The sequence below is a fragment of the Jaculus jaculus genome, chromosome 1 (assembly GCF_020740685.1).
Source record: "Jaculus jaculus isolate mJacJac1 chromosome 1, mJacJac1.mat.Y.cur, whole genome shotgun sequence".
In the NCBI taxonomy this organism is placed as follows: domain Eukaryota; kingdom Metazoa; phylum Chordata; class Mammalia; order Rodentia; family Dipodidae; genus Jaculus; species Jaculus jaculus.
In genome coordinates, this window is record NC_059102.1 from 76,375,215 (window position 1) to 76,400,574 (window position 25,360).

At 35.4% G+C, this 25,360-nt stretch overlaps 1 protein-coding gene across 50 annotated transcripts in view; it reads right to left on the reverse strand.

The window, feature by feature from the left end:
* Positions 1 to 25,360, reverse strand: part of Ptprd (protein tyrosine phosphatase receptor type D) — a 2,343,620-nt gene that overhangs the window by 214,694 nt on the left and 2,103,566 nt on the right. For 29 of the 50 annotated variants that reach the window (XM_045148487.1, XM_045148588.1, XM_045148494.1 and 26 more), the window contains 6 exons: positions 10,446 to 10,634; positions 9,180 to 9,188; positions 8,448 to 8,465; positions 6,719 to 6,829; positions 5,375 to 5,386; positions 3,178 to 3,447 (listed from right to left, as the gene is read on the reverse strand). In XM_045148487.1, the coding sequence (XP_045004422.1) occupies positions 3,178 to 3,447; positions 5,375 to 5,386; positions 6,719 to 6,829; positions 8,448 to 8,465; positions 9,180 to 9,188; positions 10,446 to 10,634 (609 nt within the window). The remainder of the gene's footprint in view (positions 1 to 3,177; positions 3,448 to 5,374; positions 5,387 to 6,718; positions 6,830 to 8,447; positions 8,466 to 9,179; positions 9,189 to 10,445; positions 10,635 to 25,360) is intronic. The other 21 variants (XM_045148550.1, XM_045148541.1, XM_045148532.1 and 18 more) reach the window with 5 other exon arrangements.

A 25,360-nucleotide genomic window follows, 5' to 3' on the forward strand; every position in this document is an offset into this window, starting at 1 on the left:
TACTCTATTGTTACAGAGACAAGATTAACTACTACTGAAGCTTTAACAAAGTACTGTGTTGTAAGAGATTATAAGGTATATTAAAACATACTCCAGGGGCTAGAGAAATGGCTTAGTGGTTGAGGTGCTTGTCTGCAAAGCCAAAGAACCCAGGTTTGATTCCCCAAGACCCACATAAGCCAGATGCCCAAGGTGGTGAATGTATATGAAATTTGTTTGCAGTACCTGAAGCCCTGGCCCCTTCTCTCTTAAATAAATAAAAATATAATATTGTTTTTAAAACACACCTCAGTGATATCAGTCCTTCATAGAAGGACTTGGTTTTATATTTTTGGGATGGTATCCATGTCTACTTCTTATTTGCTCAGTGTAATCATTAACTTCTCCTTCCTATTGTATCTGCACATGAAAAAAAGGACTGACTGTATTACAGAAGTTGTACTGCAAAGCTGAGTGACTATATCTCAGGAGTTTGCTGGGAAGATTAATGAGCTAATGCAGTGTTACTCTTAGGATGTCACTGTAAAAACAATAGCTACAATCACTACAGTGTTATACCAAATTCTTTAAAAAATTTAGTCCTTGTTTTAATAGTTTAACTAAATATCAATACACATCAGGAAAATCCAGCTTCTGGAATATGTGAAGATAGAATAAATTTGGTGTGAAATAAAAGTATGAAGCATAATAACTTTTGTTTCAGAAATAGACTTTTCAAAAATTTAGTTTTGTCTGTGATGTGCTTTTTGAAGAAAGCCTTGGGCCCTTTAGTTGATACTTATCAACATCATACACACACAATTTAATTTAAACAGGATGGTATCTTAAAAATTAATGTTCTTACATAGTCATACATAAGGAAGTTAATATATATCAACAAATCATTCATCAATAATAAAAATTGTGCATTGTATATCTGATGTATCTGAGAATTTAGCTAATTGATAAACATGTATCTTTCAACCCATCATTTGAGAGACCTAGCAATTCTCTTCTTTCAGAACAAAGCTTGAAATCGTCCTGTTATCAATACACAATATCTGTATTGGTGAACTCATGTGAAAGCCTTGCTTTGCATTTTAAGAAAACAGAAGGCAAAATTTTAGTCAGGATAGTTTTCTGTTTCCTTGCCAGCAGGAGACCAAAATCATAACACATTCTGGAATGGTAGTATTTTTAAGAACATCAAACTTTGACTGTGTGCTTAGAACACAGAATACTACATTGACACAGAACATTGTCAACCAGCTATATGAGTGAGTTGGTATCTATTTTCATTATTCACTTCAAGCTCTTCTGTTTTTCTTTTCATTTCTTTATTTTTTTCTTTTTCTTTCTTTTTTTCTTTGGCTTAGATTTACCCTTATGCTTTATTTTGGGGTAGAAAGCTTAGGAAGTGGCAAGATTCACAAAAACAAAAATTCAAGGGTGAAAAAAACAATGACTTTAATATGACTCTGGTTTTGAATTGTTTAAGGTCTTCAGCAGCATTCAAATATTTAAAGCTCAATTGATTATAATGAAAAAAGGTGATTCAGTATTTGTGTATAGGACAATGATATTTTACCAGGGATATTTAAAAAATGACAATAAAAACATTTTTCACATATTCTCATTGGACATTTTATTTAAAAGAAGTGGAAGAGCCTCATCCCTATGTATCTGTCTGAAATTTCTGGATGAATAAAAACACTGTTAATTAAAGTTGTGTCCATTTCTGTTCAGCTAACATGATTAGCTTGACTGGCATGTCTAATGAATGGATAAATACAAACATACTTAATATTTCAAATACACATAAGACAGTTATAACTGAAATAACTGAAATGCTAATAGTGTATATTATTTTTCTCATACCACATTATTCATTTCACATGAAACATTCACCATACATATGCACACATACACACTTAGTTGGAGATATGATAACAATTGTAACATGGGTGACACATTTTCTAAATTCTTACTTCCTAGAAAGGGAAGATAAATGTAGTTCATTTTGCAATAATTCTAGACTGTATCAGGAAACTCAAGTCACAATCAGTGTAACCCAATTTGCAATTTTCCAAGATTTCTATAAATACTGGGTAAAAGCCATCAGTACTTTCACACATTCATTTTTTTAAATTTTTTTTTGTTCATTTTTATTTATTTATTTGAGAGTGACAGAGAGAGAAAGAAAGAGGCAGATAGAGAGAGAGAATGAGCACGCCAGGGCCTCCAGCCACTGCAAACGAACTCCAGACGTGTGAGCCCCCTTGTGCATCTGGATAACGTGGGTCCTGGGGAATTGAGCCTCAAACTGGGGTCCTCAGGCTTCACAAGCAAACACTTAACTGCTAAGCCATCTCTCCAGCCCATTCATCTTCTTTTTATTAAAGACATATTCATAGAATATAGAATTTTATTATATTTAGTACAACTATTTAAAAAGCAAATATTTCATGATCATTGTTCTATGCAAATAAAATATTCTATTTAAATAAAACTGGCACAGAATATAATGCCATTTGCATTCTGATTTTAATGGTAGGGGCCATAAAAATTTAGAGTATTATTAGATTGTGTTGATTTCAAATGATCTCTTCTTTTGAATGTTATTTTCAGAGATTTTATTCATTTAATAACACACATTTGTAATTGTGACTCCTTATGCTAATCTACAGCCCTGATATGAGTCACAAGTGTGCAGACAGCAGTCTTATCCTGTATAGTACTCTAGACTCTATATAGATAGTTTTTGGGCCAGGCTTGCTGTTCAATAGTCTAATGATTATCTCTACATACACTTCCAATTCTTTAGGAAAGAATTTGCATATGGATCCTATGGAATAAACTTGTAATCCCAGATCACCAATTCATAGCCTATCTGGGCTATAGAGTGAAGTTAAAGCCAGCCTGGGAAAATTAGTAAGTCATTGTCAAAATTAAAATAAATAAATAAATAAATAAGAAGGGCTAAAACATGCACCTAAGATGAACAAAGGCCTAGATGAAACCCCCAATGTAACAACAACAACAAAAGAAAAAAAGCACATTACATAATACAATAGACATGATTAAGTTATGTACATTTGAGATATTGAGCAAAGGATTGATTCATTATAGATATCTAAGAAAGGAACACTGTGTCATAACTGTAACCCAGATTCTTAAAGCTTGATCTCTGAAGCGTACCTTTGACCGTGATCTGTGCTATTGCTTCAATGACACCCAGTGTGGACATAGCAACACAGGTGTAATTTGCAGACTGTCTTACATCATTCAGTTCTAGGACATTTCTTCCTATTGGCATATCGTCCTCAGGTGTCAGATCTTCTGCCCCCAACATCCACTTCACATAAGGCATTGGTGATCCCACTGCCACACAGGTGATATTAACACTTCCACCTGGCATGATTTCATGATTAGTGGGTGGGATAGAGAATCTTGGTGGGACACGGCGAACTGGAACAAAACACAAGGGATCATGATAACGTACGCAATGTAGGAATAAAGTGGCTCATTCAATAAGTGACATGCACTTAACAGACACAATTAAACAGTTAAAACATATCATGGATTGTTGTAAAACAAAAGATAAACAAAAAACTGTGGCTAATACAGACCATACAAGTATGGTGTGTGTATACATAGAATCATAGTTTAATCATTAATATCTTAGATACATTCAAACAAAAGTTGGTACAGACCTCTACTGGTCTCATAAAAAAAATTACAAATTAACAAAACAAAAACACCATGCATAAGATAAACACAAAACATATACACACATGCATATAACCATGATTGTATGCATGCATGTATATGTAGAAAGAGGCTGGGTGATCAATAGCATTTTTGAGTATCAAAACCAACTTCAGAACTGGGCACTTCCAGCTGTTATGAATGTGTGTGTATGAGAAAACACTGTCACATCCTAGCTCCGGAAAGCATCCCCTGCAATGCACTGAGCATGCTTTCCGATTCAGAGGGATGTAGCCTCTCGATGTCAAACTAACACGGGAACAAACACAAAAATGTACACATATGTTTGTGTGAACACCCTTGTGTGTACACACACACACACACACACACACACACACACACCCCTCCCCTACAGCTTTAAGTCACAGAAGAGGAAACAGGCCAACACCAGTAGAGATACTGATTGAGTCATGCAAGTCATGCACAAGATGGAATCTCGAGGTCCACAGTAGAATAATGGGAAAGGGGCTGGAATCCTAGACAAGGACAATAGGAAAGATAATGGTAAAAGAGAACTAAAAACAAGGGAAGAAGATACAGCACAGTGTTGAAGACAGAAATTTAAGGAATGCTGTGTTGAAAGTGGGAGATAGTAGGTTAAGTGGAGGTTGTTACGATCTCAGGAGGGGATGAGGATTTCACATACAAGATTCCATTCTGTTCATATTTCACATAAAACATTAACGACCACAAAATGCAGTAAGAAGCTTCTTCTGCCTACATTCAAACTGAGGTTCACTGTATCAAAAACATACCGCAGGATGGGACATTAAGAGAAGTAATAATCTTAAAGTATTATTAACACAGAAAATATTGCCAAGTGATTACAGTTCAGTGTTCCTGCTTCAGATAATATTCATTTTCATGCATGTTCAAATACATGTGTTTGGACATGTTGCAATAATAAGGTGAAAGATAAATAGGTTTTGCATTGGATTCTTATTGGCAAAAGTGTCATCTTTAGGATCACAGAGATAGCAAATTGATTTTCAATATATATAGCCTGAGAAACAACCTTTTAACCCAAAGAAGAAGGTAAATAATTCTGTCTGGAAACTCTGGCTATACTTCACAATCAGATAACCCTCCACTAACTCCAGAGTGCTCCCTTTGATGGCCTGGTAGGTGTAGGACACTTGTGGGTGAGGAGAGAGCTTAGCATGCCTCCTGGAGCTAACTCACAGAGGTTACAAAGCAAGCAGGAGCCAGAAGACCTTGAGGCATCATAAACATCTCAAAAAGAATGGAGGAGCATTTAGTCTTCATGCTTGGGTCTAGGGGCACAATTATAAAACATTATTTGGTGGGCAGCAGGCATCCTTAGAAAAGGGAAATAAAAGATGGGGGAGGGGAAGAATGGAAGAGAAAGGGAAGCAGGAACACTGAGCAAGTTCACTGGACCTTAGAGGGTTAAGTGGTATCAGTTTCCATGCATTCTTTTCCATCATGCACCACAGGTAGGCACCACCAGCAAGCAACAGCAGCCATGGCCTCAGCATTCTCTGCTAAAACATACCATTAACCAAAAGAAGACCACAATGCAGCTACATTCATTTCATTTGTATTCTTTGTTATTGGTTTAATCAATATTTTTGTAAGGTGGGTAAAAAGTAAAAAACACACCAACCTTCTCGCAGCTCTGAGGGATGTGGGGGTTTGATGCAGAACACAATGAAATGAGGAGAGGAGAAAAACAAGGGAAACACAGAGAGAGTAAAAAGGCCATATCAAGGCTTTCAACGACTACTTGAACATCTGTTTTTGCTCTAGTCCATCCTTCCTACCCCAGCTAGAAAAGTGAGCGATCCCTCATGGACTAGTGCAGCATTAAAAACAATACTAGCATCATTTTGAAATTTTCCATGGAAGAAGGTCAACATGCCTCATGCAGCAAAGGAGGTTGCCACTGTGAGAGGAGGAAAAGGGGCCTTTCAAGGAACTTAGAGAAGGCAGTCTTCTTCAATGCCCACCCTCCAGACTCTATAGAAAGTGGAAAAAATTATCCCCGGGAAAAAATTTATCTCTAACAAAAATTTCAAAATAAAGCTAGATATTTTCTCAAAGGATTTGATTCTGTGGTAACTTGAAACTTCCAAATTTTTAATTCCCTGTCCCTCCACCCTTCTCCCCATGCTTCTTGTGACTATTCAGATATGTAGACCAGAAATAAAAACATTTTCATTGGATTTCCCCTCCCCCCCCAAAAATAAAAAAATCAATATATCTATAGGACCTAGTTCTGCGAATTTGGGGGACATTTTTCCAGTTGAAATGAAAGGCATGGGCACTCATATATTCAAGAAGTAATCATTTCTATTTCTATGTAAGAAAATTGGGTTGTATCTTTATAATTTATTCTTATTTCAAGGACAACTAATATTTGTTTCTAAATATAACCATTGTTCTTTGGCATATATATGTATATGCACATATGAAACATGGTGTGTCCTAATTAAGACAGTCTAAGCAGAAGGAATATGCTTGTGCTACTTTCATGGAATACCCATTTATTTTGTGAGTTAGCAGCCCTATCCTCATAGCTCGGCAGCAAGGTCATGAATACATTAAACACCTTCATGCTTGGAGTTGCACGCAGAGCTGATTAGTAGCACACAGATCAATTATTTGAAGGTTTGGTAAGGAAGCAGAAGAGAAACAATAGAAAGAAAGTGGAAGATAAAGAAGAAAATCTTAAACAAATACAAAACACAGTTCAATCAATGCAATCAAAATGGAAACCAGAATGAAAAAAAAATGCACATATACTTACAAGCCTCAAGCCTTGGGATAGATTTAAAAACAATATATTTGAAAATTTAAATTCTCTATTTATTAAAATATTCCATCTAGGGTAACCATTACCAGACTCACTTATTAAGTACTTTTATAAATCATCACACTGACCCTGTGCATATGTCAATTTTCCCTGAGCCTGTATGAAGAAGTCATGCCAGGGTTATGCCATTCCTACCTCTGACATATAAATTGGCAGGGGCAGAGTAGCGAGTGCCCGCGCTGTTGGTGGCAACACACTCATACTTTCCTTGGTCAGATTCTTCACTCTGCTCGATCTGCAGGGCTCCTGTATGGACATAAAATACATCAGCAAAGAGAAGATCAGAGAAGGCCTGTGAAGTGAGCCAGCTAAACCTCTTAACAATATGAAAAGCCCTGCAAAGCGAAGGTCCACTCAACGTCGATTCAATCTCTTGCTAAGTTGCACAGACAGAAATGATGCGATGAGAAAAACATATAGAGATTATTTCTTTTTACATCATCAATGCTAGCATAAGAAAACAATATCTCATTTCCCAAGCAAGACTTCTAGTTATAATTAACACTCTGAATTCCTAGACTAATAAAATGAAGATGGGTGAGACTGCTTCAAGGAAGTATGGCTTTTAAATAAAACAAAAGATTAATTTTTGGTTTTGTTTTGTTTCATTTTGGTATCAAAAGTGGCGCAAAAGATAGGCACGCACAAAAAAACCAGGCTGGACTTTTAAGAAAGTCTTCTGTGGAAGAAAGTCAAAAATACGCAGCGAACACAAAAAGGGGCTGCACAAAGCAAAAAAAAGTTAAAATTAGTCATTATCCCTTATCAAAATATCACTTAAGAAACAAAACGCCTTTAAGACATGCAGACTTTTAGCAAAGAAAGACAGTTTGCCACGACTCACAATCATTTATGACATTGCTGGAAAACAAAGAAGGTTCATATTAGAACATTGTAAAATTTGAAAAGCATGGCCTAGGCCAGCCAGGAAGAACCAACCCATCACTGCTTGAGGACCTCTGGACGGATCCCCTAAGACACCCATCAAAATCCACCAGTGGGATTAGCAGTGCGGTGTCACAAAACCCCAAGAAAAATGCAAAACAAGAAATCCAAAAGAAAGGAACACTGTGTGAAAGTGCGAAGACCCGGCGACAGCACATACCACCAAGACTACCGAGAACCTTGTTTCCAATTTCCTGAAGAACAGAAGATCCAAAAATCCAGAGACGAGTCATCCAAGAAAAAAAGAAGTGGAGAAAAAAGCACAGCTGTCAGACTGTAGGCGAGTGGGATCAGGTGGAAAGGGGAGTCATTCTTTGACTTTTAAGACAGTAAGAGAAAAAAGAATTGAAGAACAAAATCAAAATCCTTTTGAAAGACAAAGACCAAAAGCAGACGGTCCAGGCTGCCTTCTGCATGTCTGCCACTGTTCTCCAGACCACCTTGGCTTTGGTCCAGAACAAGAACAGCTAAGGAAGAAAAAATGATCTTTTTTTTTTTCTCCGGTTGGACAAAAAAAAAAAAAAAAAAAAAAAGAAAAAGAAAAAGAAAAAAAAAGAAAAAGAAGAAAAAAAAGAGAGAAAAAGAAAAAGGAAGAAGAAAAGAAAAAAAAAAAGAGGGACAGATGGTACGCTGTGACTGGTCTGAGGTCCTTAGACCTGGATATGCTTTCTTTGAAGCATATCACAACTTAATAATTTTCATAAAGAAAGAAATGAACAAAACAAAGAGAAAAAGAAAAAAGGAAAGTTCACAATATGAGAGTCACGAATCATAAACAAACAACTACAAAGGAAAATAAAAGAAACTGAATTTGGTGAACATTATTGGAATGAGTGTGGAAACAGGACAAAGATGAGAGGGATGAAGGACAGGAAGAATGAGTAAGATCATTCTGTGAACGTTAGGTCAGCATTCTTACCTCGTATTGGTGTACCACCTGGGTGGATAATATGAATGCAAATAAGATTAGAAAGAAGAAGCATTAGTACGAGAAGAAAGAGCTAGGGCTGGGGAGAAGAGTTTAATTAGATTTACAGAATTAAATATGTCTCAAAAAGAAACTTGAATTACTATACTGGTCAAACAGGAATATATTAGATAGTATGATTAGATCATCAAAGCAAGTTGCATTAATCCACAGAGGGCAAAGGTCATAGAAGGCAGCATTGCCTTTCTCAGAGAAGCAACTGAGATTTTAGGGTTTGGGACACATAGTGTTAGAATTATATCTTATATGACTTGTATCCTTTCAAAAAAGAAATATATCAAACTTTAATGATACAGTTTAAGAAAGCACTGGCTAAGCTATTTAACTATATATATATATATATATATATATATATATATATATATATATATATATATATATACACTCTTTGAGGAAAGAGTAACTAGAAACAAACACTATTGATTGGATACCTTATGCTAGTCACTATTCTAAAATTGTGTGAAAAACATGTGTTCTATTTTATTTATCTAAAAAGTGTTCTTACGATAACAGTTCTGTGGAGGTATGTGTGTGCACCACTACAGAAATCTGGTGTCTACGCTGACAGTTAGTAAAATGCATGCCATGCATTTTTTATTATTAATAATATTCTGGGTATGGAAATTAGTGGGGGTGAAGTGCGCTTCAGAACTAAGCACTTACCAATAGATTCTGGAGATTTAAATACGGAGAGAAGAAAGACAGCATAAAAATATTATTATATTCCTTATAATTGGGTACAAATTTTTCAGAGTTAAGCTTTATTATACTAAATCATCTATGTTACATGTGAATAATTAATTCTTTATTTACAATAACAGAATACTAATCTATACAATTCTGCTGACAACAAGCAAAAGAATCAGTTAACAAGACGCTTTAACATCACAGGACAGGTCAAAAGCGAAGAATTCTGGGAAGACAGGCAGTTAAACAACTTAGAATTATATAGCAATATCATTACCAATTTCATAATAAGCAGATTATTAGTATACATCTTTGTTAAATTACCTAGGGACAGTTCTCAACATAAGAAATTTAGAATTATCTACACTTTTTAATTTTTTCAAAAAATTTTACTATGGAGAGCAAAGGAACAAATTGGGATGGGAATGGGAGAGGAGCAAAAGGAGTGGAGAAAGAAAATAGCAAAGCTGGAGTCTACACGAAAAGCAAACTTCTGTAGATCCAGTCACTGGAGGGCTCAAAAACCTTAAGTGTGGGTGTACACTAATGTGGCTAATGTGTAGAAAATGCTCACTCACAATCATGTAGTAGCAGTATTAATCAAAAACCCCTACTTTCATGGGTACTTTGATAAAGCATCTTAAAAAAATCTGGTTACTCATGAGTTGACATTTCCATGTTTACATATTAGTGAAAAGACAGAGATGTGCCCAAACTCACTAAACTTTGGTACTTGGATGAGTTCAAATGTAGAAAAGACGGCAGAAAACACACTCAATAAAATAGAATCACTTTAATATTTAATATGAACATTTTTAATGAATATAACCATTGGAACTCCTTGCAAGCACTGAATGAAGTCCAATGTTGAAATAAATTTGTCTCAAAAGAAAATAGAGAAAGAAGAAAGAAAGAGGAGAAAATGGATTCATCAGATACTGCAGAAAAGCAGTAAATTTAAAATATATAAATATATATCAAAAATACAGTCACAGCAGTGAGCAATATGGATTAAACAGAAGCTGCAAAACACAGAAAAGAGGAAAGACAGACTCTGAATCAGACCATGACATCACAAACGTGGACAACACATTAAATAACAGAGAAAGAGAAAAGGGAGAAAAATCAATACCTAAAAATTAAAAAATAAATAAAATTAAAATTAAAAAAAAATCAACGAAATAGAAAGATATTTTTAAAAAGATTCTCTAAAAGTTAGTAGAAACAGTAACAAGACCCTACCTGATCGTAACTGTTTAATACGACCATTGTTGTTGCTTGTGTCAACGGGTAAGAAATCCTTAAACCACGAGATTTCTGGGTCTGGATTTCCACTGGCTGCACAGAGCATGGTGGCGGTGCGAGTGCGCTCCACCACCTTCAGCTGCGGGCCCATGTCGATGGTGGGGAAGCCCCTGGGAATCTGGTCTTCTGCAAGACAAAAGGATAACCTAACATTACATCAGTAAGTCAAATGCCTTAAAGTCAGCATGACTCATAAATCTCTTAATTCATATTTTTCAGTATTTTTTGAGAACTAAAAACAAATGATGCACTGTTAGTTTTGGATCCAGTCACTGTGCCTATCTCCAACAAGCTGAGTAAAGGATATATGTGAAAAGGCAAAGTATTAACAAAAACCTCAGTGTGTGATATATACTTTGATGAGGGGATGCATCCAGTTCTCTAAGGTCACAGATGAGCAGGTGATGGTGGGTCTAGTGTTTGCAAGAATGAACAGTCATCAAGTGATTCCTTCCCAATGGCCTTTGAGAAAGATCAAGTTGCCAAGTGGATAAAAAAGTACAAAGGATGGATAAGTCCTAAGTTAATTTATTAGCATAGGAACATTTCTGATTGAAGAAAAGATGGGCTCCAGGAGAACTACAGAAATTAAGGACAGGTAAATGGGGACTGAGTAATCTGGTACACAGGGAGTTAGATTAAGCAATCTGAAATGAGAAACTGATGTGTTTCTCTTACAATATTGGAAGGGTAGGACTCCTTACAACATGCTCCTCCAGATACAAAATGGCCTGCATATCCATGACCTCACCATGCCTGACACTACCTACACAAGACCACCCATAAGAGGAATAAAAGATAATGACATCAAAATAAAAGAGAGACTGATTGAGATGGGGAGGGGATATGATGGAGAGTGGAATTTCAAAGGGGAAAGTGGTGGGGGTAGGGAGGGTATTACCATGGGATATTTTTTATAATCATGGAAAATGTTAATCAAAATTGAGAAAAAAAAAATTCAAGTCCAACTATATGCACATGGCTCTGTGTATTAGCTGGTTCTGCATCCACACACTAAAAATATTAACTCTCTATTGAAAATATTGAAAAACTGACACTAACTTTTCATAATTTTCAGTAAATAATACAGAATAACTATTTATATATAACATTAACAGTGAATTATATGTCATTTAGAGGTTATTTAAAGCATGAGAGAATTATAAATTTATACCTAGATTATTTTATATAAGAAAGTTGAGCATCCTCTTGTTTTGCTGCTGCTGCTGCTGCTGCTGCTACTGCTGCTACTGCTGCTGGTGGTGGTTGGTGGTGGTGGTGTGTGTGTTTAACTCAGAACTAATCCTTCTCAGATCCTTAGGAGATTGACTGCATATATATTAAATCAGGCCTCAGATTTTCCATACTCTTATACAAGATGTCCGCCAAAATTCTCACTATTACCCAGGAAAATCAAGAATATTGAGAATTCTTGCCTTAGGAAGCCACTCAGTTTAAGTCAACATCTTTGAAAAGCTTTTTCAAAGTCCTTCCCATATTTTCAATCTTTTTGTCATCATAAGTATCATACCAATGGGCAGTTAATCCATTGTCCTTTGCTGACTAATTCTAATCTATGTATTAATTCTAATCTGCATACATCTGAGCCATGTTAGGTGAGTTCCTTTAGGTCTCTTTTACATTCAGATCATTTGCAACACAATAATTTTGATTTTCAGATTTTAAGATAAATGATAATGACTCCCACGCCTAACAATTTCTGGAAGAAATTTGATCAGATTAGTAAAGAACTAGAAAGATTCAGAATGTGAATACTAAAATAAAATCAAGATATTACCAAGGAATAAAATTCTCAAGAATGGGAAATTTTCCATGAAAAATGTGCTTGGGTCACTATGAGCCAATGTAAATCTGTGTTTTCAACTGTACAGGTTAGAGATTATAAATTTTGGCAGACTGTGATGAAAAGATGCTGCAGTAATTTGAACTTCACATCTGGATTTAGGAGAGATCATTTTCCTGTCCAACCAGGTATTTAGAACCTGGACCAAAAATAAATAACAAAATATTTAATGTAAGTAAGATACATTTTTTTGAAGTTGAGAAATGTGCCACGGCATGCATGTGGTCAGAGGATTTGTTTGTGGTCTACCTTCTATGAGACAGGCCTTCTTGCTGCCAAGCAAGTCTGTCCCACAAGCTTCAGATTCTCCTGGTTCTGCACCCCATTGTCACAGGTGTGCTTGGATCACAGACTCATGCACCTCATCACATCCCAATTCGTGTAGATGCTGGATAATTGGACATAACCAACACCTTTAATTGCTGAATCATCTCCCCAACCACAAAAGGTATGATACTTTACAATAAGGTGTATCACACTGTGCTTCTTGAAATTCTCACATGCTTATCAATCCTCGACCAAGTAGGGTATACAGTAGATAAGTGTTAGGCATAGCATTTAAGAAGGGAATTTTAAGGTGGTGTTTTTCACATGTCAAACTGAAAATTTAAATTTTAAACTAGATCAGGATTATCTTGCAAATTATAAAATGCTAATTTTTATATTCAACTCCAGCTGAATTTCATCAGGCTCTTTATGTCTTTAAATGTTTTGCCAATATATTTACATGTACAGAATAGTTCTAATGTTGTTTGAGTAAAGAAAAAAAAACAGTAAGATCAATAGCTTCTACGCAACACAAATTGAATATCTCACTTGGCAGCTATTGACACAAAATGCTTCAAAGGATAAGGATAATTTATCTCAAGTGCTCTGTAGTCAACTACATTGTCCCCACCAAGTAGTCATGAGTTCTGACAAAGCTCTTAGATTTAGTGTTAATTTTCATTTTTAAAGCAACCAAGGTAGGCTAATAATAATTTGCAAATATCATGTTGTGATTTCTGAGAGCTTTATATTTTTCCCAGGGACTCTTATGTTCCCTCATGATGTTTACCTACCAGTTAACATTCACATGCATGAAAACTTCTTTGTTACTCATTAATTTTGTCTACAAAGTCATTTCTCTGAAGAACAAAGCCAATCACCAAGGCACATTGGTGGTAAGATGACACTGGAACTCTAGACTTAATAACAATTAATAAGAAATGTGGCCTTCATATTGGGGGTAGCAGACAACACTAACTTGTGCCCACCTGAAGTAGATAATTTGCATTGACCTTTCTTTTCCTTCTCATCTCATGAAGAACACTCCAGAGCCTTCTTTTCTTATACACAAGTGCACAGCAAAGATAATCTTTCCTGCATACTAATCGGACAGAGAATGTAAAGAGTATTGCTTTCTTAGTTTTAATAAAGGTAATTAAATTCTCTCCATCCCCTTTTACACAGAATCCCTTTGAATGCACTTTCTTCATTAAATTTTCATGAGAAACCTCACAAAGATTTGAATAGCCAGATCCATTACACATTGACAGATGTGGCTTGTTTCCAATTTGACTGTCAGGTATTTGGCAATAAAATTCAGTATTCAACATAAAACGAACTGTAGAAATAATGAAATTTCTAATTGGAATGCTTATCTCAGTGGGTGTACTTTAGAAGACGTTAATTGCCTTTTTTCAGCCTCCACATTTATTAGTAATTTATATAAATCTGCCTTGTCCATTTAATAATATCAGTTATGACAGTTTATCAAATAAGTGGTCCTAAGTACCAAATCAGTGTTGTTAATACCTTAACCAAATAAACATACACAGAGGAAAAAAAAAAAAAAAACTGATATCCAAAATTAACAAAGGGTCAATATCTTAGGAGTTTTAAAGTTTTACATGCAGTAAAAAAGAAAAGAATTTTGTCCTATTCATTAATGAGCTCATTAAGGTTTTAAGTGCTTTACTTATTACTACTCCATATTAATATTCAATCATGCAGAATTAGATACTAATTCATCAACAATTTAAATCAGACTTGACCTTCATGAAGCTATTTGGTCTGTCGTTTTGAGAAGCCATTAAAGGGCAGATGACTATGTAGTTGTGCTCAGTGAATCATGAAGTCAGCCATATATACATTGTTTAGAATGACAGCTATAGCAGACCTGAAAATATATAGCACATTCTCGGAATATGTTTGTGTCTTAATAAAATATGCTCATGTGAAACTTTTGGTTTCATTAAGGAAAGATAAACACAAAGGTCAGAATTTTCCAGAATTAACTTTCCATTGCTTATGAACTCAACAACCCATTACCTAACTAGGAATTGAAAGCTATCTATGAGGCAAACCATCTGTCATTAACTGGTAAGGAATTATGTCTTGTATATTTGTGAATGACCAACTAAGAGCTACTGCATAATTTACTTGGTTGAACTGTGTTCATCGTTCCACCATAAAACAACTTTATTGATGTCTTTTCTTTCATGCCATTTCCACAAACTCTGTACTGCTTGTGTTTCACAGGAAAGCACAAAACTCTAAAATGCATGCTATAGCCACAGAGTTCTGAGATTGTCCCAATAAATTGTTATTGCCTACTCTTTCCAGACCTCTTGCGTTCAATTTAACCAGATAAGGCCTTTCACTCTGGTCCAAGAATACTTGACATTTTCAATGAGGAATGTTTGTCACATCCTCAAAAATGTCCAAGTTACCAGATATACCACCAATATTCCCAAAAAAGATCAAGTCAACACCAGTTTGCTTCCTCAAATGCATCATGAAAGAACTGAAAAGTTCCCCTGAATATTCAAACATTATTGACAAAACAAAGGGCTTGGCAAGAATGGCTGCACTATCTCACAAATCAGAATCATTGAGGGGGTGCAGGAAAACTATCTTTGTTTTTTGAGAAGCTGTCCCCTGAAATGATTTTTCTGAATGCAATTTAAATTTAAATTTAAAGACACTGTTAAAGGTCTCCAACCAGCTTTACCATCAAAAACCTTGCCAGACTCAGCTGTATGAGCTCTTAATCTCAAAGATAATGTTTCTTTGTAGACCAATTAGCATAGGAGAACCTTACCCAGACATGTTTAGGATGCCTCACCTATCATAATGCTTATTCAGGAGAGATCTCTGAATTCCAAGGGGACTTACACTTGGTCATTCCTTAGTAACTGTCTAACTATATTGCTACTCTCTATTTCAGTATCAGTCCACTGAGAGGCAAAAGGGTATTTTAATTCCCTGCCTATATTTTTTAAAGATTCTGAACAAAATCCTTATAAACTGAATTCAACAACACATAAAAAGCATGATCCACCTTGATCAAATAGGCTTCATCCCAGCAATAAATAAATGGCTTATCATGGAAATTAGCCAACGCAATATACCATATATGTAAACTGAACCATAAAAATCACATGATCATCTCAATTGGTACAGAGAAGGCCTTTGACAAAATACAACACCACTTCATGATCAGAACACTAGAACAAATAGGCATGGAGAGTTTATATCTCAATAAAATAAAGGCTGCATATAAAGCTTCTAAAGCCCAAATAATACTTAATGGGGAAAAACTCAAGGAGTTTCCACTGAGATAAGGAACAAGACAGGGGTGCCCACTATCACCACAGGGCTCCAAACTAGTTTTTGAAGTTCTAGCCAAAGCAACAAGACAGGAGAAAGAAATAAAAGGAATCCAAATGGGAAAGGAAGAAATCAAATTAGCCCTATTAGCAGAGGACATGATTCTGATATAAGTGACCCAAAAGTCTCCATCTCAAAACTTCTGAAGATTATAACTTCATTCAGCAAAGTGGAAGGATACAAAATCAATGCACAAAAATCAGTAGCATTTCTATATGCAAAGGACAAACACAGAGAAAAAAATCAGTGAGACTGTCCCGTTTTCAAAAGCAACAAAAAATTAAATACATTGGAATAACATTAACCAAGGGTCTGAAAGACCTATATAAGGAAGAAATAGAGGAGGACTTGAGAAGATGGAAAGTCCTCCCATGCTCCTGGATAGGTAGAATTTATATTGTGAAAATAGCAATTCTACCACAAGTAATATACAAATTTAACACAATACCAGTAAAAATACCTGCATCATTCTTCACAGAGATAGAAACAAACAAACAAACAAAAAAAAAAAAAGATCTCTAAATTCCTATGATGGCAGAAGGCCTCAGATACCTAAATATATCCTCAGGAAAAAACAAACAAACAAACAAAAAAAAAAAAACCACACATCTCTCTGGCAGTATCACCACACTCAATCTAAAGTTTTATTACCAAACACTAGTGATAAAAACAGCATGGTACTGGAATAAGAACAGAAACATAGACCAATGGAACAGAATTGATTACCCAGACCTTAGGTCAAGTAATTAGAGCTGCTTGATCTTTGACAAAAGTGCCAATAATGTAGAATGGATTAAAAAAATAAAAAACATCTTCAATAAATGCAGTTGGACAAACTGGATGATCATATGTAGAAAAATGAAATTAGGTCCAATCATTTTGCCATATACAAAAATGAAGTCCACTGGATTAAAGACCTCAATGTAAGACTTGAAACTCTTCTAGTACTGGAAGAAAAAATAGACATTCTCCACAATATAGGACTGGGAAAAGCCTTCCTGAACAAAACACCAGTAGCTCAGTAAATTAAACAAGTGCTCAATCAATGGGATCCCATGAAGCTAAAAAGTTTTTGTACAGAGAAACATATCATAAGCAGAGCCAATAGATTACAGACTGAATGGAAGAAAATCTTTGCTAGCTATATCACTGACAGATGCCTAATATCTAGAATCTACAAAGAATTCAGGAAAATTAGACAATTAAAAAAAAAAAAAAAAAAACAAACAACCCACTCCAAAAGTATGGCACAGAACTATATAGGGACTTCTCGGAGGAAGAATTACAAATAGCTAGCAGACATTTAGGAAAACATTTAATATCCCTAACCATTAGGAAAATGCAAATTAAAACAACTTTGAAATTCCCTCTTATACCAGTAAGGATACCAAACATTAAAAATCAAATGAAAACAAATGTTGGTGAGGATGTGGAAAAATAAGAAGACTCATTTATTGTTGGTGGGAATGTAAGCTGGTACAACCACTATACAAATCATTAAGGAGAACTCCTGAAAAGGCTGCTTATTGAGTTACCAATGTACTCTGTTATTCACGTACTGGGCATTTACCCTAATAGCTCCACATCTCAGTTCAGAGATATTTGTTGAACCACGTTTAGAGCTGCTCAATTCATAATAGCTAAAAGCTGGAGTCAACCCAGGTGTCTATCAGTGGGCAAATGGATAACCAAGATGTAGTATATCTACATGATGGATTTCTGATCAGCACAATTAAATTTGCAGAAATACAGTCGAACTTGAAACAGATCATTCTTAGTGAGCTCACACAATCACAGAAAGACAACTGTCTCATTTGATCTCTCATCTGGGGTTCCTAACCTGGATTAGCTCAAGTGGGTGACATACTTGAATAGCATCTTGAGTCTTCGACAATAGGGAGTGTAGGGCTTGGGGGAAGGGGAAAAGTGTGGTGGGGGATTACACAAAACTGAAACCAAACTGATCTGGTACAGTGGAATCCTATATCGTCGAAGTCAGACTAAAAGAACCCTCAAGAGGACTTTAGGGGGAGCACTTGAAATGAAAGGGCCTGGAGAAGGTGAGATGAAACCTAACCTTAAATTTCTCCTGTTTCTCTTTCTTCTCTGTTTTTTTTTTTTTTTTTGTTTGTTTGTTTGTTTTTTCCTTTTCCCTTGGCACTGGCCTGTAATTCCCTAAACCAGGATGTGGTTTACATTAGCAACATCCTTTCACAGTAAAAGTCCTACAGAAACTGGGAATAGAAGGAACATATCTCAATGTATTAAAGGCAATTTATGACAAATCTATAGCCAACATAACACTAAAAGGAGAAAAACTTGAAGCTTTCCCACTGAAATCAGGAACAAGATAAATGTGTCCACTGTACCCACTCTTATTTAATATATCACTGGAAGTCTTAGCTATAGCAGCAATAAGGCAAGAAACACTGCTAAAGTGGATGCAAATTTGAATGGAAGAGATCAAGTTATCATTAGTTGCAGATGATATGATTGTGTTCATTAAGGACCATTAAAATTCTACTAGCAAGCCAGGCATGGTGGTGCATGCCTTTAATCCCAGCACTTGGAAAGCAGAGGTAAGAGGATCACCATGAGTTTGAGGCCAATGTAAGACTACAGGTCAGCCTTGACTAGAGTAAAACCTTACCTCAAAAAAAAAAAAAAAAAAAAATCTACTAGCAAGCTATTAGAGCTGATAAACACTTTTAGCAATGTAGCAGGATACAAAGTAAACACACTGAAATCAGTAGCTTTCTTATATACTAACAACAAACATGCAGAAGATGAAATTAGGGAATCTCTTCCATTCATAAGTACCTCAAAAAATAAAGTACCTTGGAATAAAGCTAACCAAAAAAGTAAAGCATCTCTACAATGAGAAATTTAAAATGCTCAAGCAAGAAATTATAAAAGACACTAGGAAATGGAAAGACATTCCATGTTCTTGGATTAGAGGAATCAATATTGTGAAAAATGTCAATCTTACCAAAAACAATCTACACATTTAATGCCATCCCCATTAAAATTCCAATTTGCTTCTTCATGAAAATACAAAAAAAAAAAAATCCTAAAATTTATTTGAAGCACAAAAAAACCTCAAATAGCCAAAACAATTTTAAGCAACAAAAATAAGGCTGGTGGTATCACTATACCCAATTTTAAACTAAATTACAAAGCTATAGTAACAAAAACAGCATGGTACTGGCACAAAGACAGACACATAGATCAATGGAACAGAAGAGAGTACCCAGATGTTAATCTAGGCAACCACAGCCATCTGATTTCTGACAAAAATGCCAAAAATATTCACTGGAGTAAAGAGAGCCTCTGCAACAAGTAGGGATGGGAAAATTGGATATCTTTATGTACAAGGATCCTTGCCTTTCTCCATGCACAAGAATCAAGTCCAAATGGATCAGGGACCTTAACATCAGATTTAAAACTCTGAAGGTCCTAGAGGAAAATGTAGGGAAACCCTTCAACTTATTGGCACTGGTAATGACTTCCTGAATATAAATCAATATAAGCAAATTGCTCAGGAAATAAAACCACTAATCAACCACTGGGATCTCATGAAATTACAAAGCTTTTTTACTGTAAGGGACATAATAAAGAGACCACCTAGAGAGTGGGAGAAAATCTTTGCCAGTGATACATCTGCCAGAAAATTAATATCCAGAATATACAAAAATTTCAAAAAACAAAACAATGAAAAATAAAACATCCCAATTAAAAATGGGCTATATTACAGAGAATTCTCAAAAGAAGGTAGGCAGATGGTATATAATCATCTAAAAAGTGTTCTACAGCCTTAGCCTTTAGGGGAATGCAAATTAAAACTACTTTGAGATTTAATTTCACTCCTGTCAGACTGGCTATCATCAAGATAACAAATTATAATAAATGTTAGGGAGGATGTAGCAAAAGGGGAACCCTGCTACACTGCTGGTGGGAATGTAGTCTGGTATAGCCATTGTGGAAATCAGTGTGGAGGTTCTTGAAACAACTGAAAATAGATTTACCATATTATCCAGCTATAGAACTACTAGGCATATATCCTAATGTCTCTTCTCACTACCTTAAAGATACTTGAACAACCATGTTTACTGTTGCTCTATTCATAGTAGCTAGGAAATGGAACCAGTATAGATGTCCCTCATGAGATGAATGGATAATAAAGATGTAGTACATTTATACAATATAGTTCTATTCAGTGGTAAAGAAAAATTATGAAATTTTGAGGTAAATGGATAGATCAGGAAAGGATTATACTAAGTGAGGGGTATCCCAGGTCCAGAAAGCCAAATGATGCATGTTCCCTGTCATATGTGGAACCTATCTACCCATGTTTAGACTTGAATACGAGCTGGAACCAAGAATTGGTAGCCCAGGCCAGTAAGCTAGAAAAAGCCTATAAGGGAGGCAGGAGAGGGAGGGACTTAAGGGAATGGTATTGTATATATGTTAGTAGAAGAACAGATTACAGGAACTGGAATGGCCTAAGTGAGGCCAGGGGAAGAGATTGAGTAATAGAAGGGTGGGGGAAAGGTCAATCAAAACTTAAGGTATTTTGAATAAGACACATGAAAGCCTACTTTTTTTTGGATAATTGCACATCCAGAAGCCATGGATTGTCCCTAGAAAATAATAATAAAGGCTATTTATAATGCTTAAGGCCCAGATCACACTAAATGGGGAAAAACTTGGAGCGTTGACATTAAGGTCTTGGACAAGTCATGGTTGTCCACTCAAACTACTATTTTGCAAGAAGTACCTGCAGTTTTCACTCAAGCAATAAGACAAGAAAAACAAAAGGGCTATAAATTAGTAAGAAAGAAGTCAAACTAGCCCTATTTGCAAATGGCATGACTTTACATACAAGTGATCTAAAATATTCCACCAAAAAAAACTTTTAAGGGTAGAAGATCTTTCAGTAAAGTGAAAGGATACAAGGCAAATACATAGAAATCAGTAACCTTGGGCTGGAAAGATGTTTATGTGGTTAAGGATCTTGTCTGCAAAGCCTAATAGCCTAGGTTAAATACTTCAGTAGTCATGTAAAGCCAGATATACAATGTGGCGTACACATCTAGAGTTCATTTTCAGTGGCTGGAGGTCCTAGGGTGCCCATTTTCTCTCTGTCTCTGATGTTATTTTTCTCTCTCTCTTTACAAATAAATAAATTAAAATATTTTGTAAAAATCAGTAGCCTTCATATACACCAAAGATCAACATATAGAGAAAAGATAAGTGACATTATCCTTTTTTCAAAAGCCACAAAAAAATTAACACCTTGAAATTAACCAAGGCTTTAAAGATCTATGCGGAGAAAACATAAAGACACTGAAGAAAAAAACTGAGGAGGATATGAGTTGGAAAGTCTTTCCATGCTAATGAATTGGAAGAATTAACATTGTGAAAATGGCCATACTATCAAAAGCATTGTACAGATTTGGTGCAATTCTAATAAAAAAATACAGCAACATTCTTCACAGAGAAAGAAATATAGTATCAAAATTTATGTGGAAGAAAAAAAGCCTCCTCAGATAGCTAAAAATATCTTCACCAAAAGAAATATCTCTGGAGGTATTAACATACCTGATTTCAAGACATGGTACAAAGCCTTAATAGTTACTAAAACAGCATGGTACTATGTTAAAAAGAGACACAGTTCCACGTAATCAAACAGAAGACCCATTTCTCAGTCCAAGAAACTAGACATGCCTTATTTTTGACAAAGGGGCAAAATATACACACTAAATTAAAAACAGCAAATTGTGCTGGAGAAATTGGATAATCACATGGAGAAGAATAAAATTAGGCCAACATCTCTTACCCTGTACAAAGGTCAACTTTAAATGGACCTGAAACTCTCAAACAACTAGAAAAAAAAAAAGTAAAACAAAACATAACAGAGTCTTTTCTATATAGGCATAGGGAAATTCTTCTTGAATAAATCCCTAGTAGCATAGAAAATTAAGTCAATATTCAACGATTTGGAACTCATGAACCTAAAACATTAACTGTACAGACAAGCAAAACATTAAAAGGGTCAATACACATCCTACAGAATGGAAGAAAATCTTTACCAGCTATACCTCTAACAAAGGTTTAATATCTAGAATCTACAAAGAACCCCATAACTCTACACAATAAAAAAAAAAAATCAAAAACCCAATAAAATGAAGTAGAGATTTTGGACAGAAAATTCTCAAAAGAATAAATACAGATGGCCATTATACATTTAAGGAGATGTTCAACATCTTTAGTCATAAGAGAAATGCAAATCAAAACAACTCTGAAATTTCATCTCACTCCAGTCAGGATAGCATTCATCAAAAAGTCAAATGACAAGAAATGTTGGCGAGGTTGTGGGGAAAGAGGAACCCTTACCCACTGCTGGTAGGAGTGCAAATTTGAATAAGTATAATGGAAATCATTATAGAGACTCCCGAGAAAGATGAAAGTAGATGTACTATTTAATCCACCTATTCCACTTCTGGGAATATACCCTAAAGACTCTACTCTTTACTACAAAGATATCTGCTCAGCTATGGTTTTGCTGCTCTATTCACAATAGCTGGGAACTGCAATTAGCCCAGATGTACATCAAGTGATGAATGGATAATGAAGATGTGGTACATTTGTACAATGGGATTCTACTCAGCAGGAAGGAAAAATGAAATAATGATGTTTTCAGGAAAATGGATGGAGTTGGAAAAAAAAATCATTATAAGTGAGGCCATTCTGGAACAGAAAGATAAACACAACATGTACTTTCTCACCTGCATTTCCTAACTGTAATCCATTGGAGGTTAGTGTAAATGGTAGTAGGCATCAAGAATATGGACATAAAACTAAAATGAGACCAATGGAGAGAAGAAATAGGGTGAGGAAAGAAGAGAACTTACCTAGAAGGTTAGGGGAGGAACCAAATGTCAGAGGTGGGAGGGGACTAGAGGGGTGAGAGTTGGAAGTGTGGGAAGGGAACTACATAAAAGTTAAGACAAAATGAATTAGTCCCATATAAAACTATTCTGTCTTTATAGTTGTTATAGCAATTATGTTTTTAAAAACTTAAAGAAACAATCAGCAACCATCTGTACCATGACACTACAGTTGAAAAAATTTCACTCATGGAATTCCAACAATACCATGTTACTGCTCAAAATCTATCTCATTCTTTTTTCTTTTACTTTCTATATTTTATTTATTTGTTTATTTGATGGAGAGGGAGAGAGAGCATGGATGTGCCAGGGCCTCTAGCCATTGAAAATGAACTCCAGAGGCATGTGCCATTTTGTGCATCTGGCTTTACATGGGTACTGAGAAATCAAACCTAGATCCTTAGGCTTTTCAGGCAAGCACCTTAACCACTAAGGCATTTCTCCAGCCTTCATTTATCTCATTCTATTTGATTTTTTTCTGTTTCCTTCACAATTAAGAAAACTATTTTAAGTGATAATTTGAAATTAAGTAACCTTAACTTCTTTAGACTTTGGCTTTAAGATTCATAGGATGAACATTTTGTGATTAAAAAAATGCTTAATTTCAGTTTTGCAATACATAATAATTCTCCACAGAGTTAATCCAAAGTTTTTTTTTTTTAATATAAACTCACTTCATATCATTCCTACATACTTTTTGCCTCTTTTCTGTTTTGATTAGTTTTGTTTACATAAAAATTTCTTCATAATTATAGATAACAAATTATAAGGCAAGCCCTTCCTTCCCTTCCTCCCTCCCTTCTTTCTTTCCTTTCCTCCTGTTCCCTTATTACCCTCCCCTTCTCTCTCTTTCTTTCTTTCCTTCTTCCTTCCTTTTTCTTTCTTTCCCTTTTTTCTTTGTCTTTCTTCATTTCTCTATTTATTTTTTATTTTCATTTCATTTCCTTTTTTCTTTCTTTCCCTCATTTTATGTCTGTCTGCCTGTATCTTTATTTTAACAAGAACTAAAGGCACTGAAGTTTGAAAGAATATCAAAGTCTAACACAATTAGTATGCACTGTGAAAAGTCTATTAAATGTAAGTGGCCTCAGATTCCAATCTTGAAGACACAATAAGATCAGTCACCCACCAAAAGAGAGCTAGGCAAATAAACCTCAGAGTCTATTTTCGGTGACATATTTCTCCCAGCAATATTCTACCTTCTAAAGGCCTAGCTACCTTTCCAAATGGCCACCATCTAGGGACCAACCATTCAGCCATATGAGGCTATAGAGGGAAATTCAAATTCAAGTCACCACACAGGAAAGTGGAAATGTTCTTGCTGGTTTTCCAAACATAGTTATGAATAATCTTTTGGTCAATAAATTCTGACTGAGAATATGGTATGTGATGGGAACACAGAGAGGCACATGCAGGAACAGTCTAGAAAAAAAGAAAAATGTAAGGCAAATAGGAGACCCACCCAAAGCCAAGGTAACCCTCTTCTTCACTAGGCTCAGGATGACCCTGAGTGTTGGACTAAGGAAATATAAGACGTGTAGAATGTATGCTGGTGCACACATGTACTGAGATACAATTTTGTAAGTTTCTATGAAAACAAAGCCAACTCTATTATAAAAATACATTTATTGTCCAATATTGACTTGTTGGCATAGGAACTGTGTACACATTAAGAACATGTGAAGTGTAACTAAGTCCACAAACATCATATCCCATGAAATTTGTGTTTTCATATTTTTTTAATCATTTTAATAGGCTTTTATAAAGCAAGAGTAAGTTAGAATCACATATCTTAAATCTTACTTATCAAGGTATGCCTTACTATTCAAAAATCTGAATGTTTGCAAGGTTGCACATGCTGAATAGGTGGCAAAAGCATCTTGCATTCAATTGTAGTGGCTGAGGCCCTGGCGTGCAAATTCTCTTATCTCCTCTCTGTGTCTTTCTCTCTCTTGCTCGCTCTTAAATAAATAAGTAAATAAATAAAAAGGAAAAAAAGCAAGCAAACCCTTAATTAGTGAACACTCATTCTTTGTCAAGTGAAATGTTAACACAAAAATGTACAGATGTTAGTATATTTACCTTTATAAAAAATGTTTATTTAACACATGTAAATTTCCCCACTGAGAATGTGATGTTAAATCTGACAGGACATAGGCCTTGTTGCCTTCTGGATACATATTGTTCGCTTTGGATACCTCCCTCTGAAAACTGACTTTGCTCTAGGCATAATATAAAGCAGGGTTGGTTCCCTATGGTCAGGAAGAGGAAGAAAGGGCCATTAGAGTTTGGTGGGGAAGACACCCTGTTCACCTCCTCAGAAGTCTGTGTACAGGGAGGCACCTGAAATCAGGAAGTTCAGGACTCAATTTCTGGCATCACTC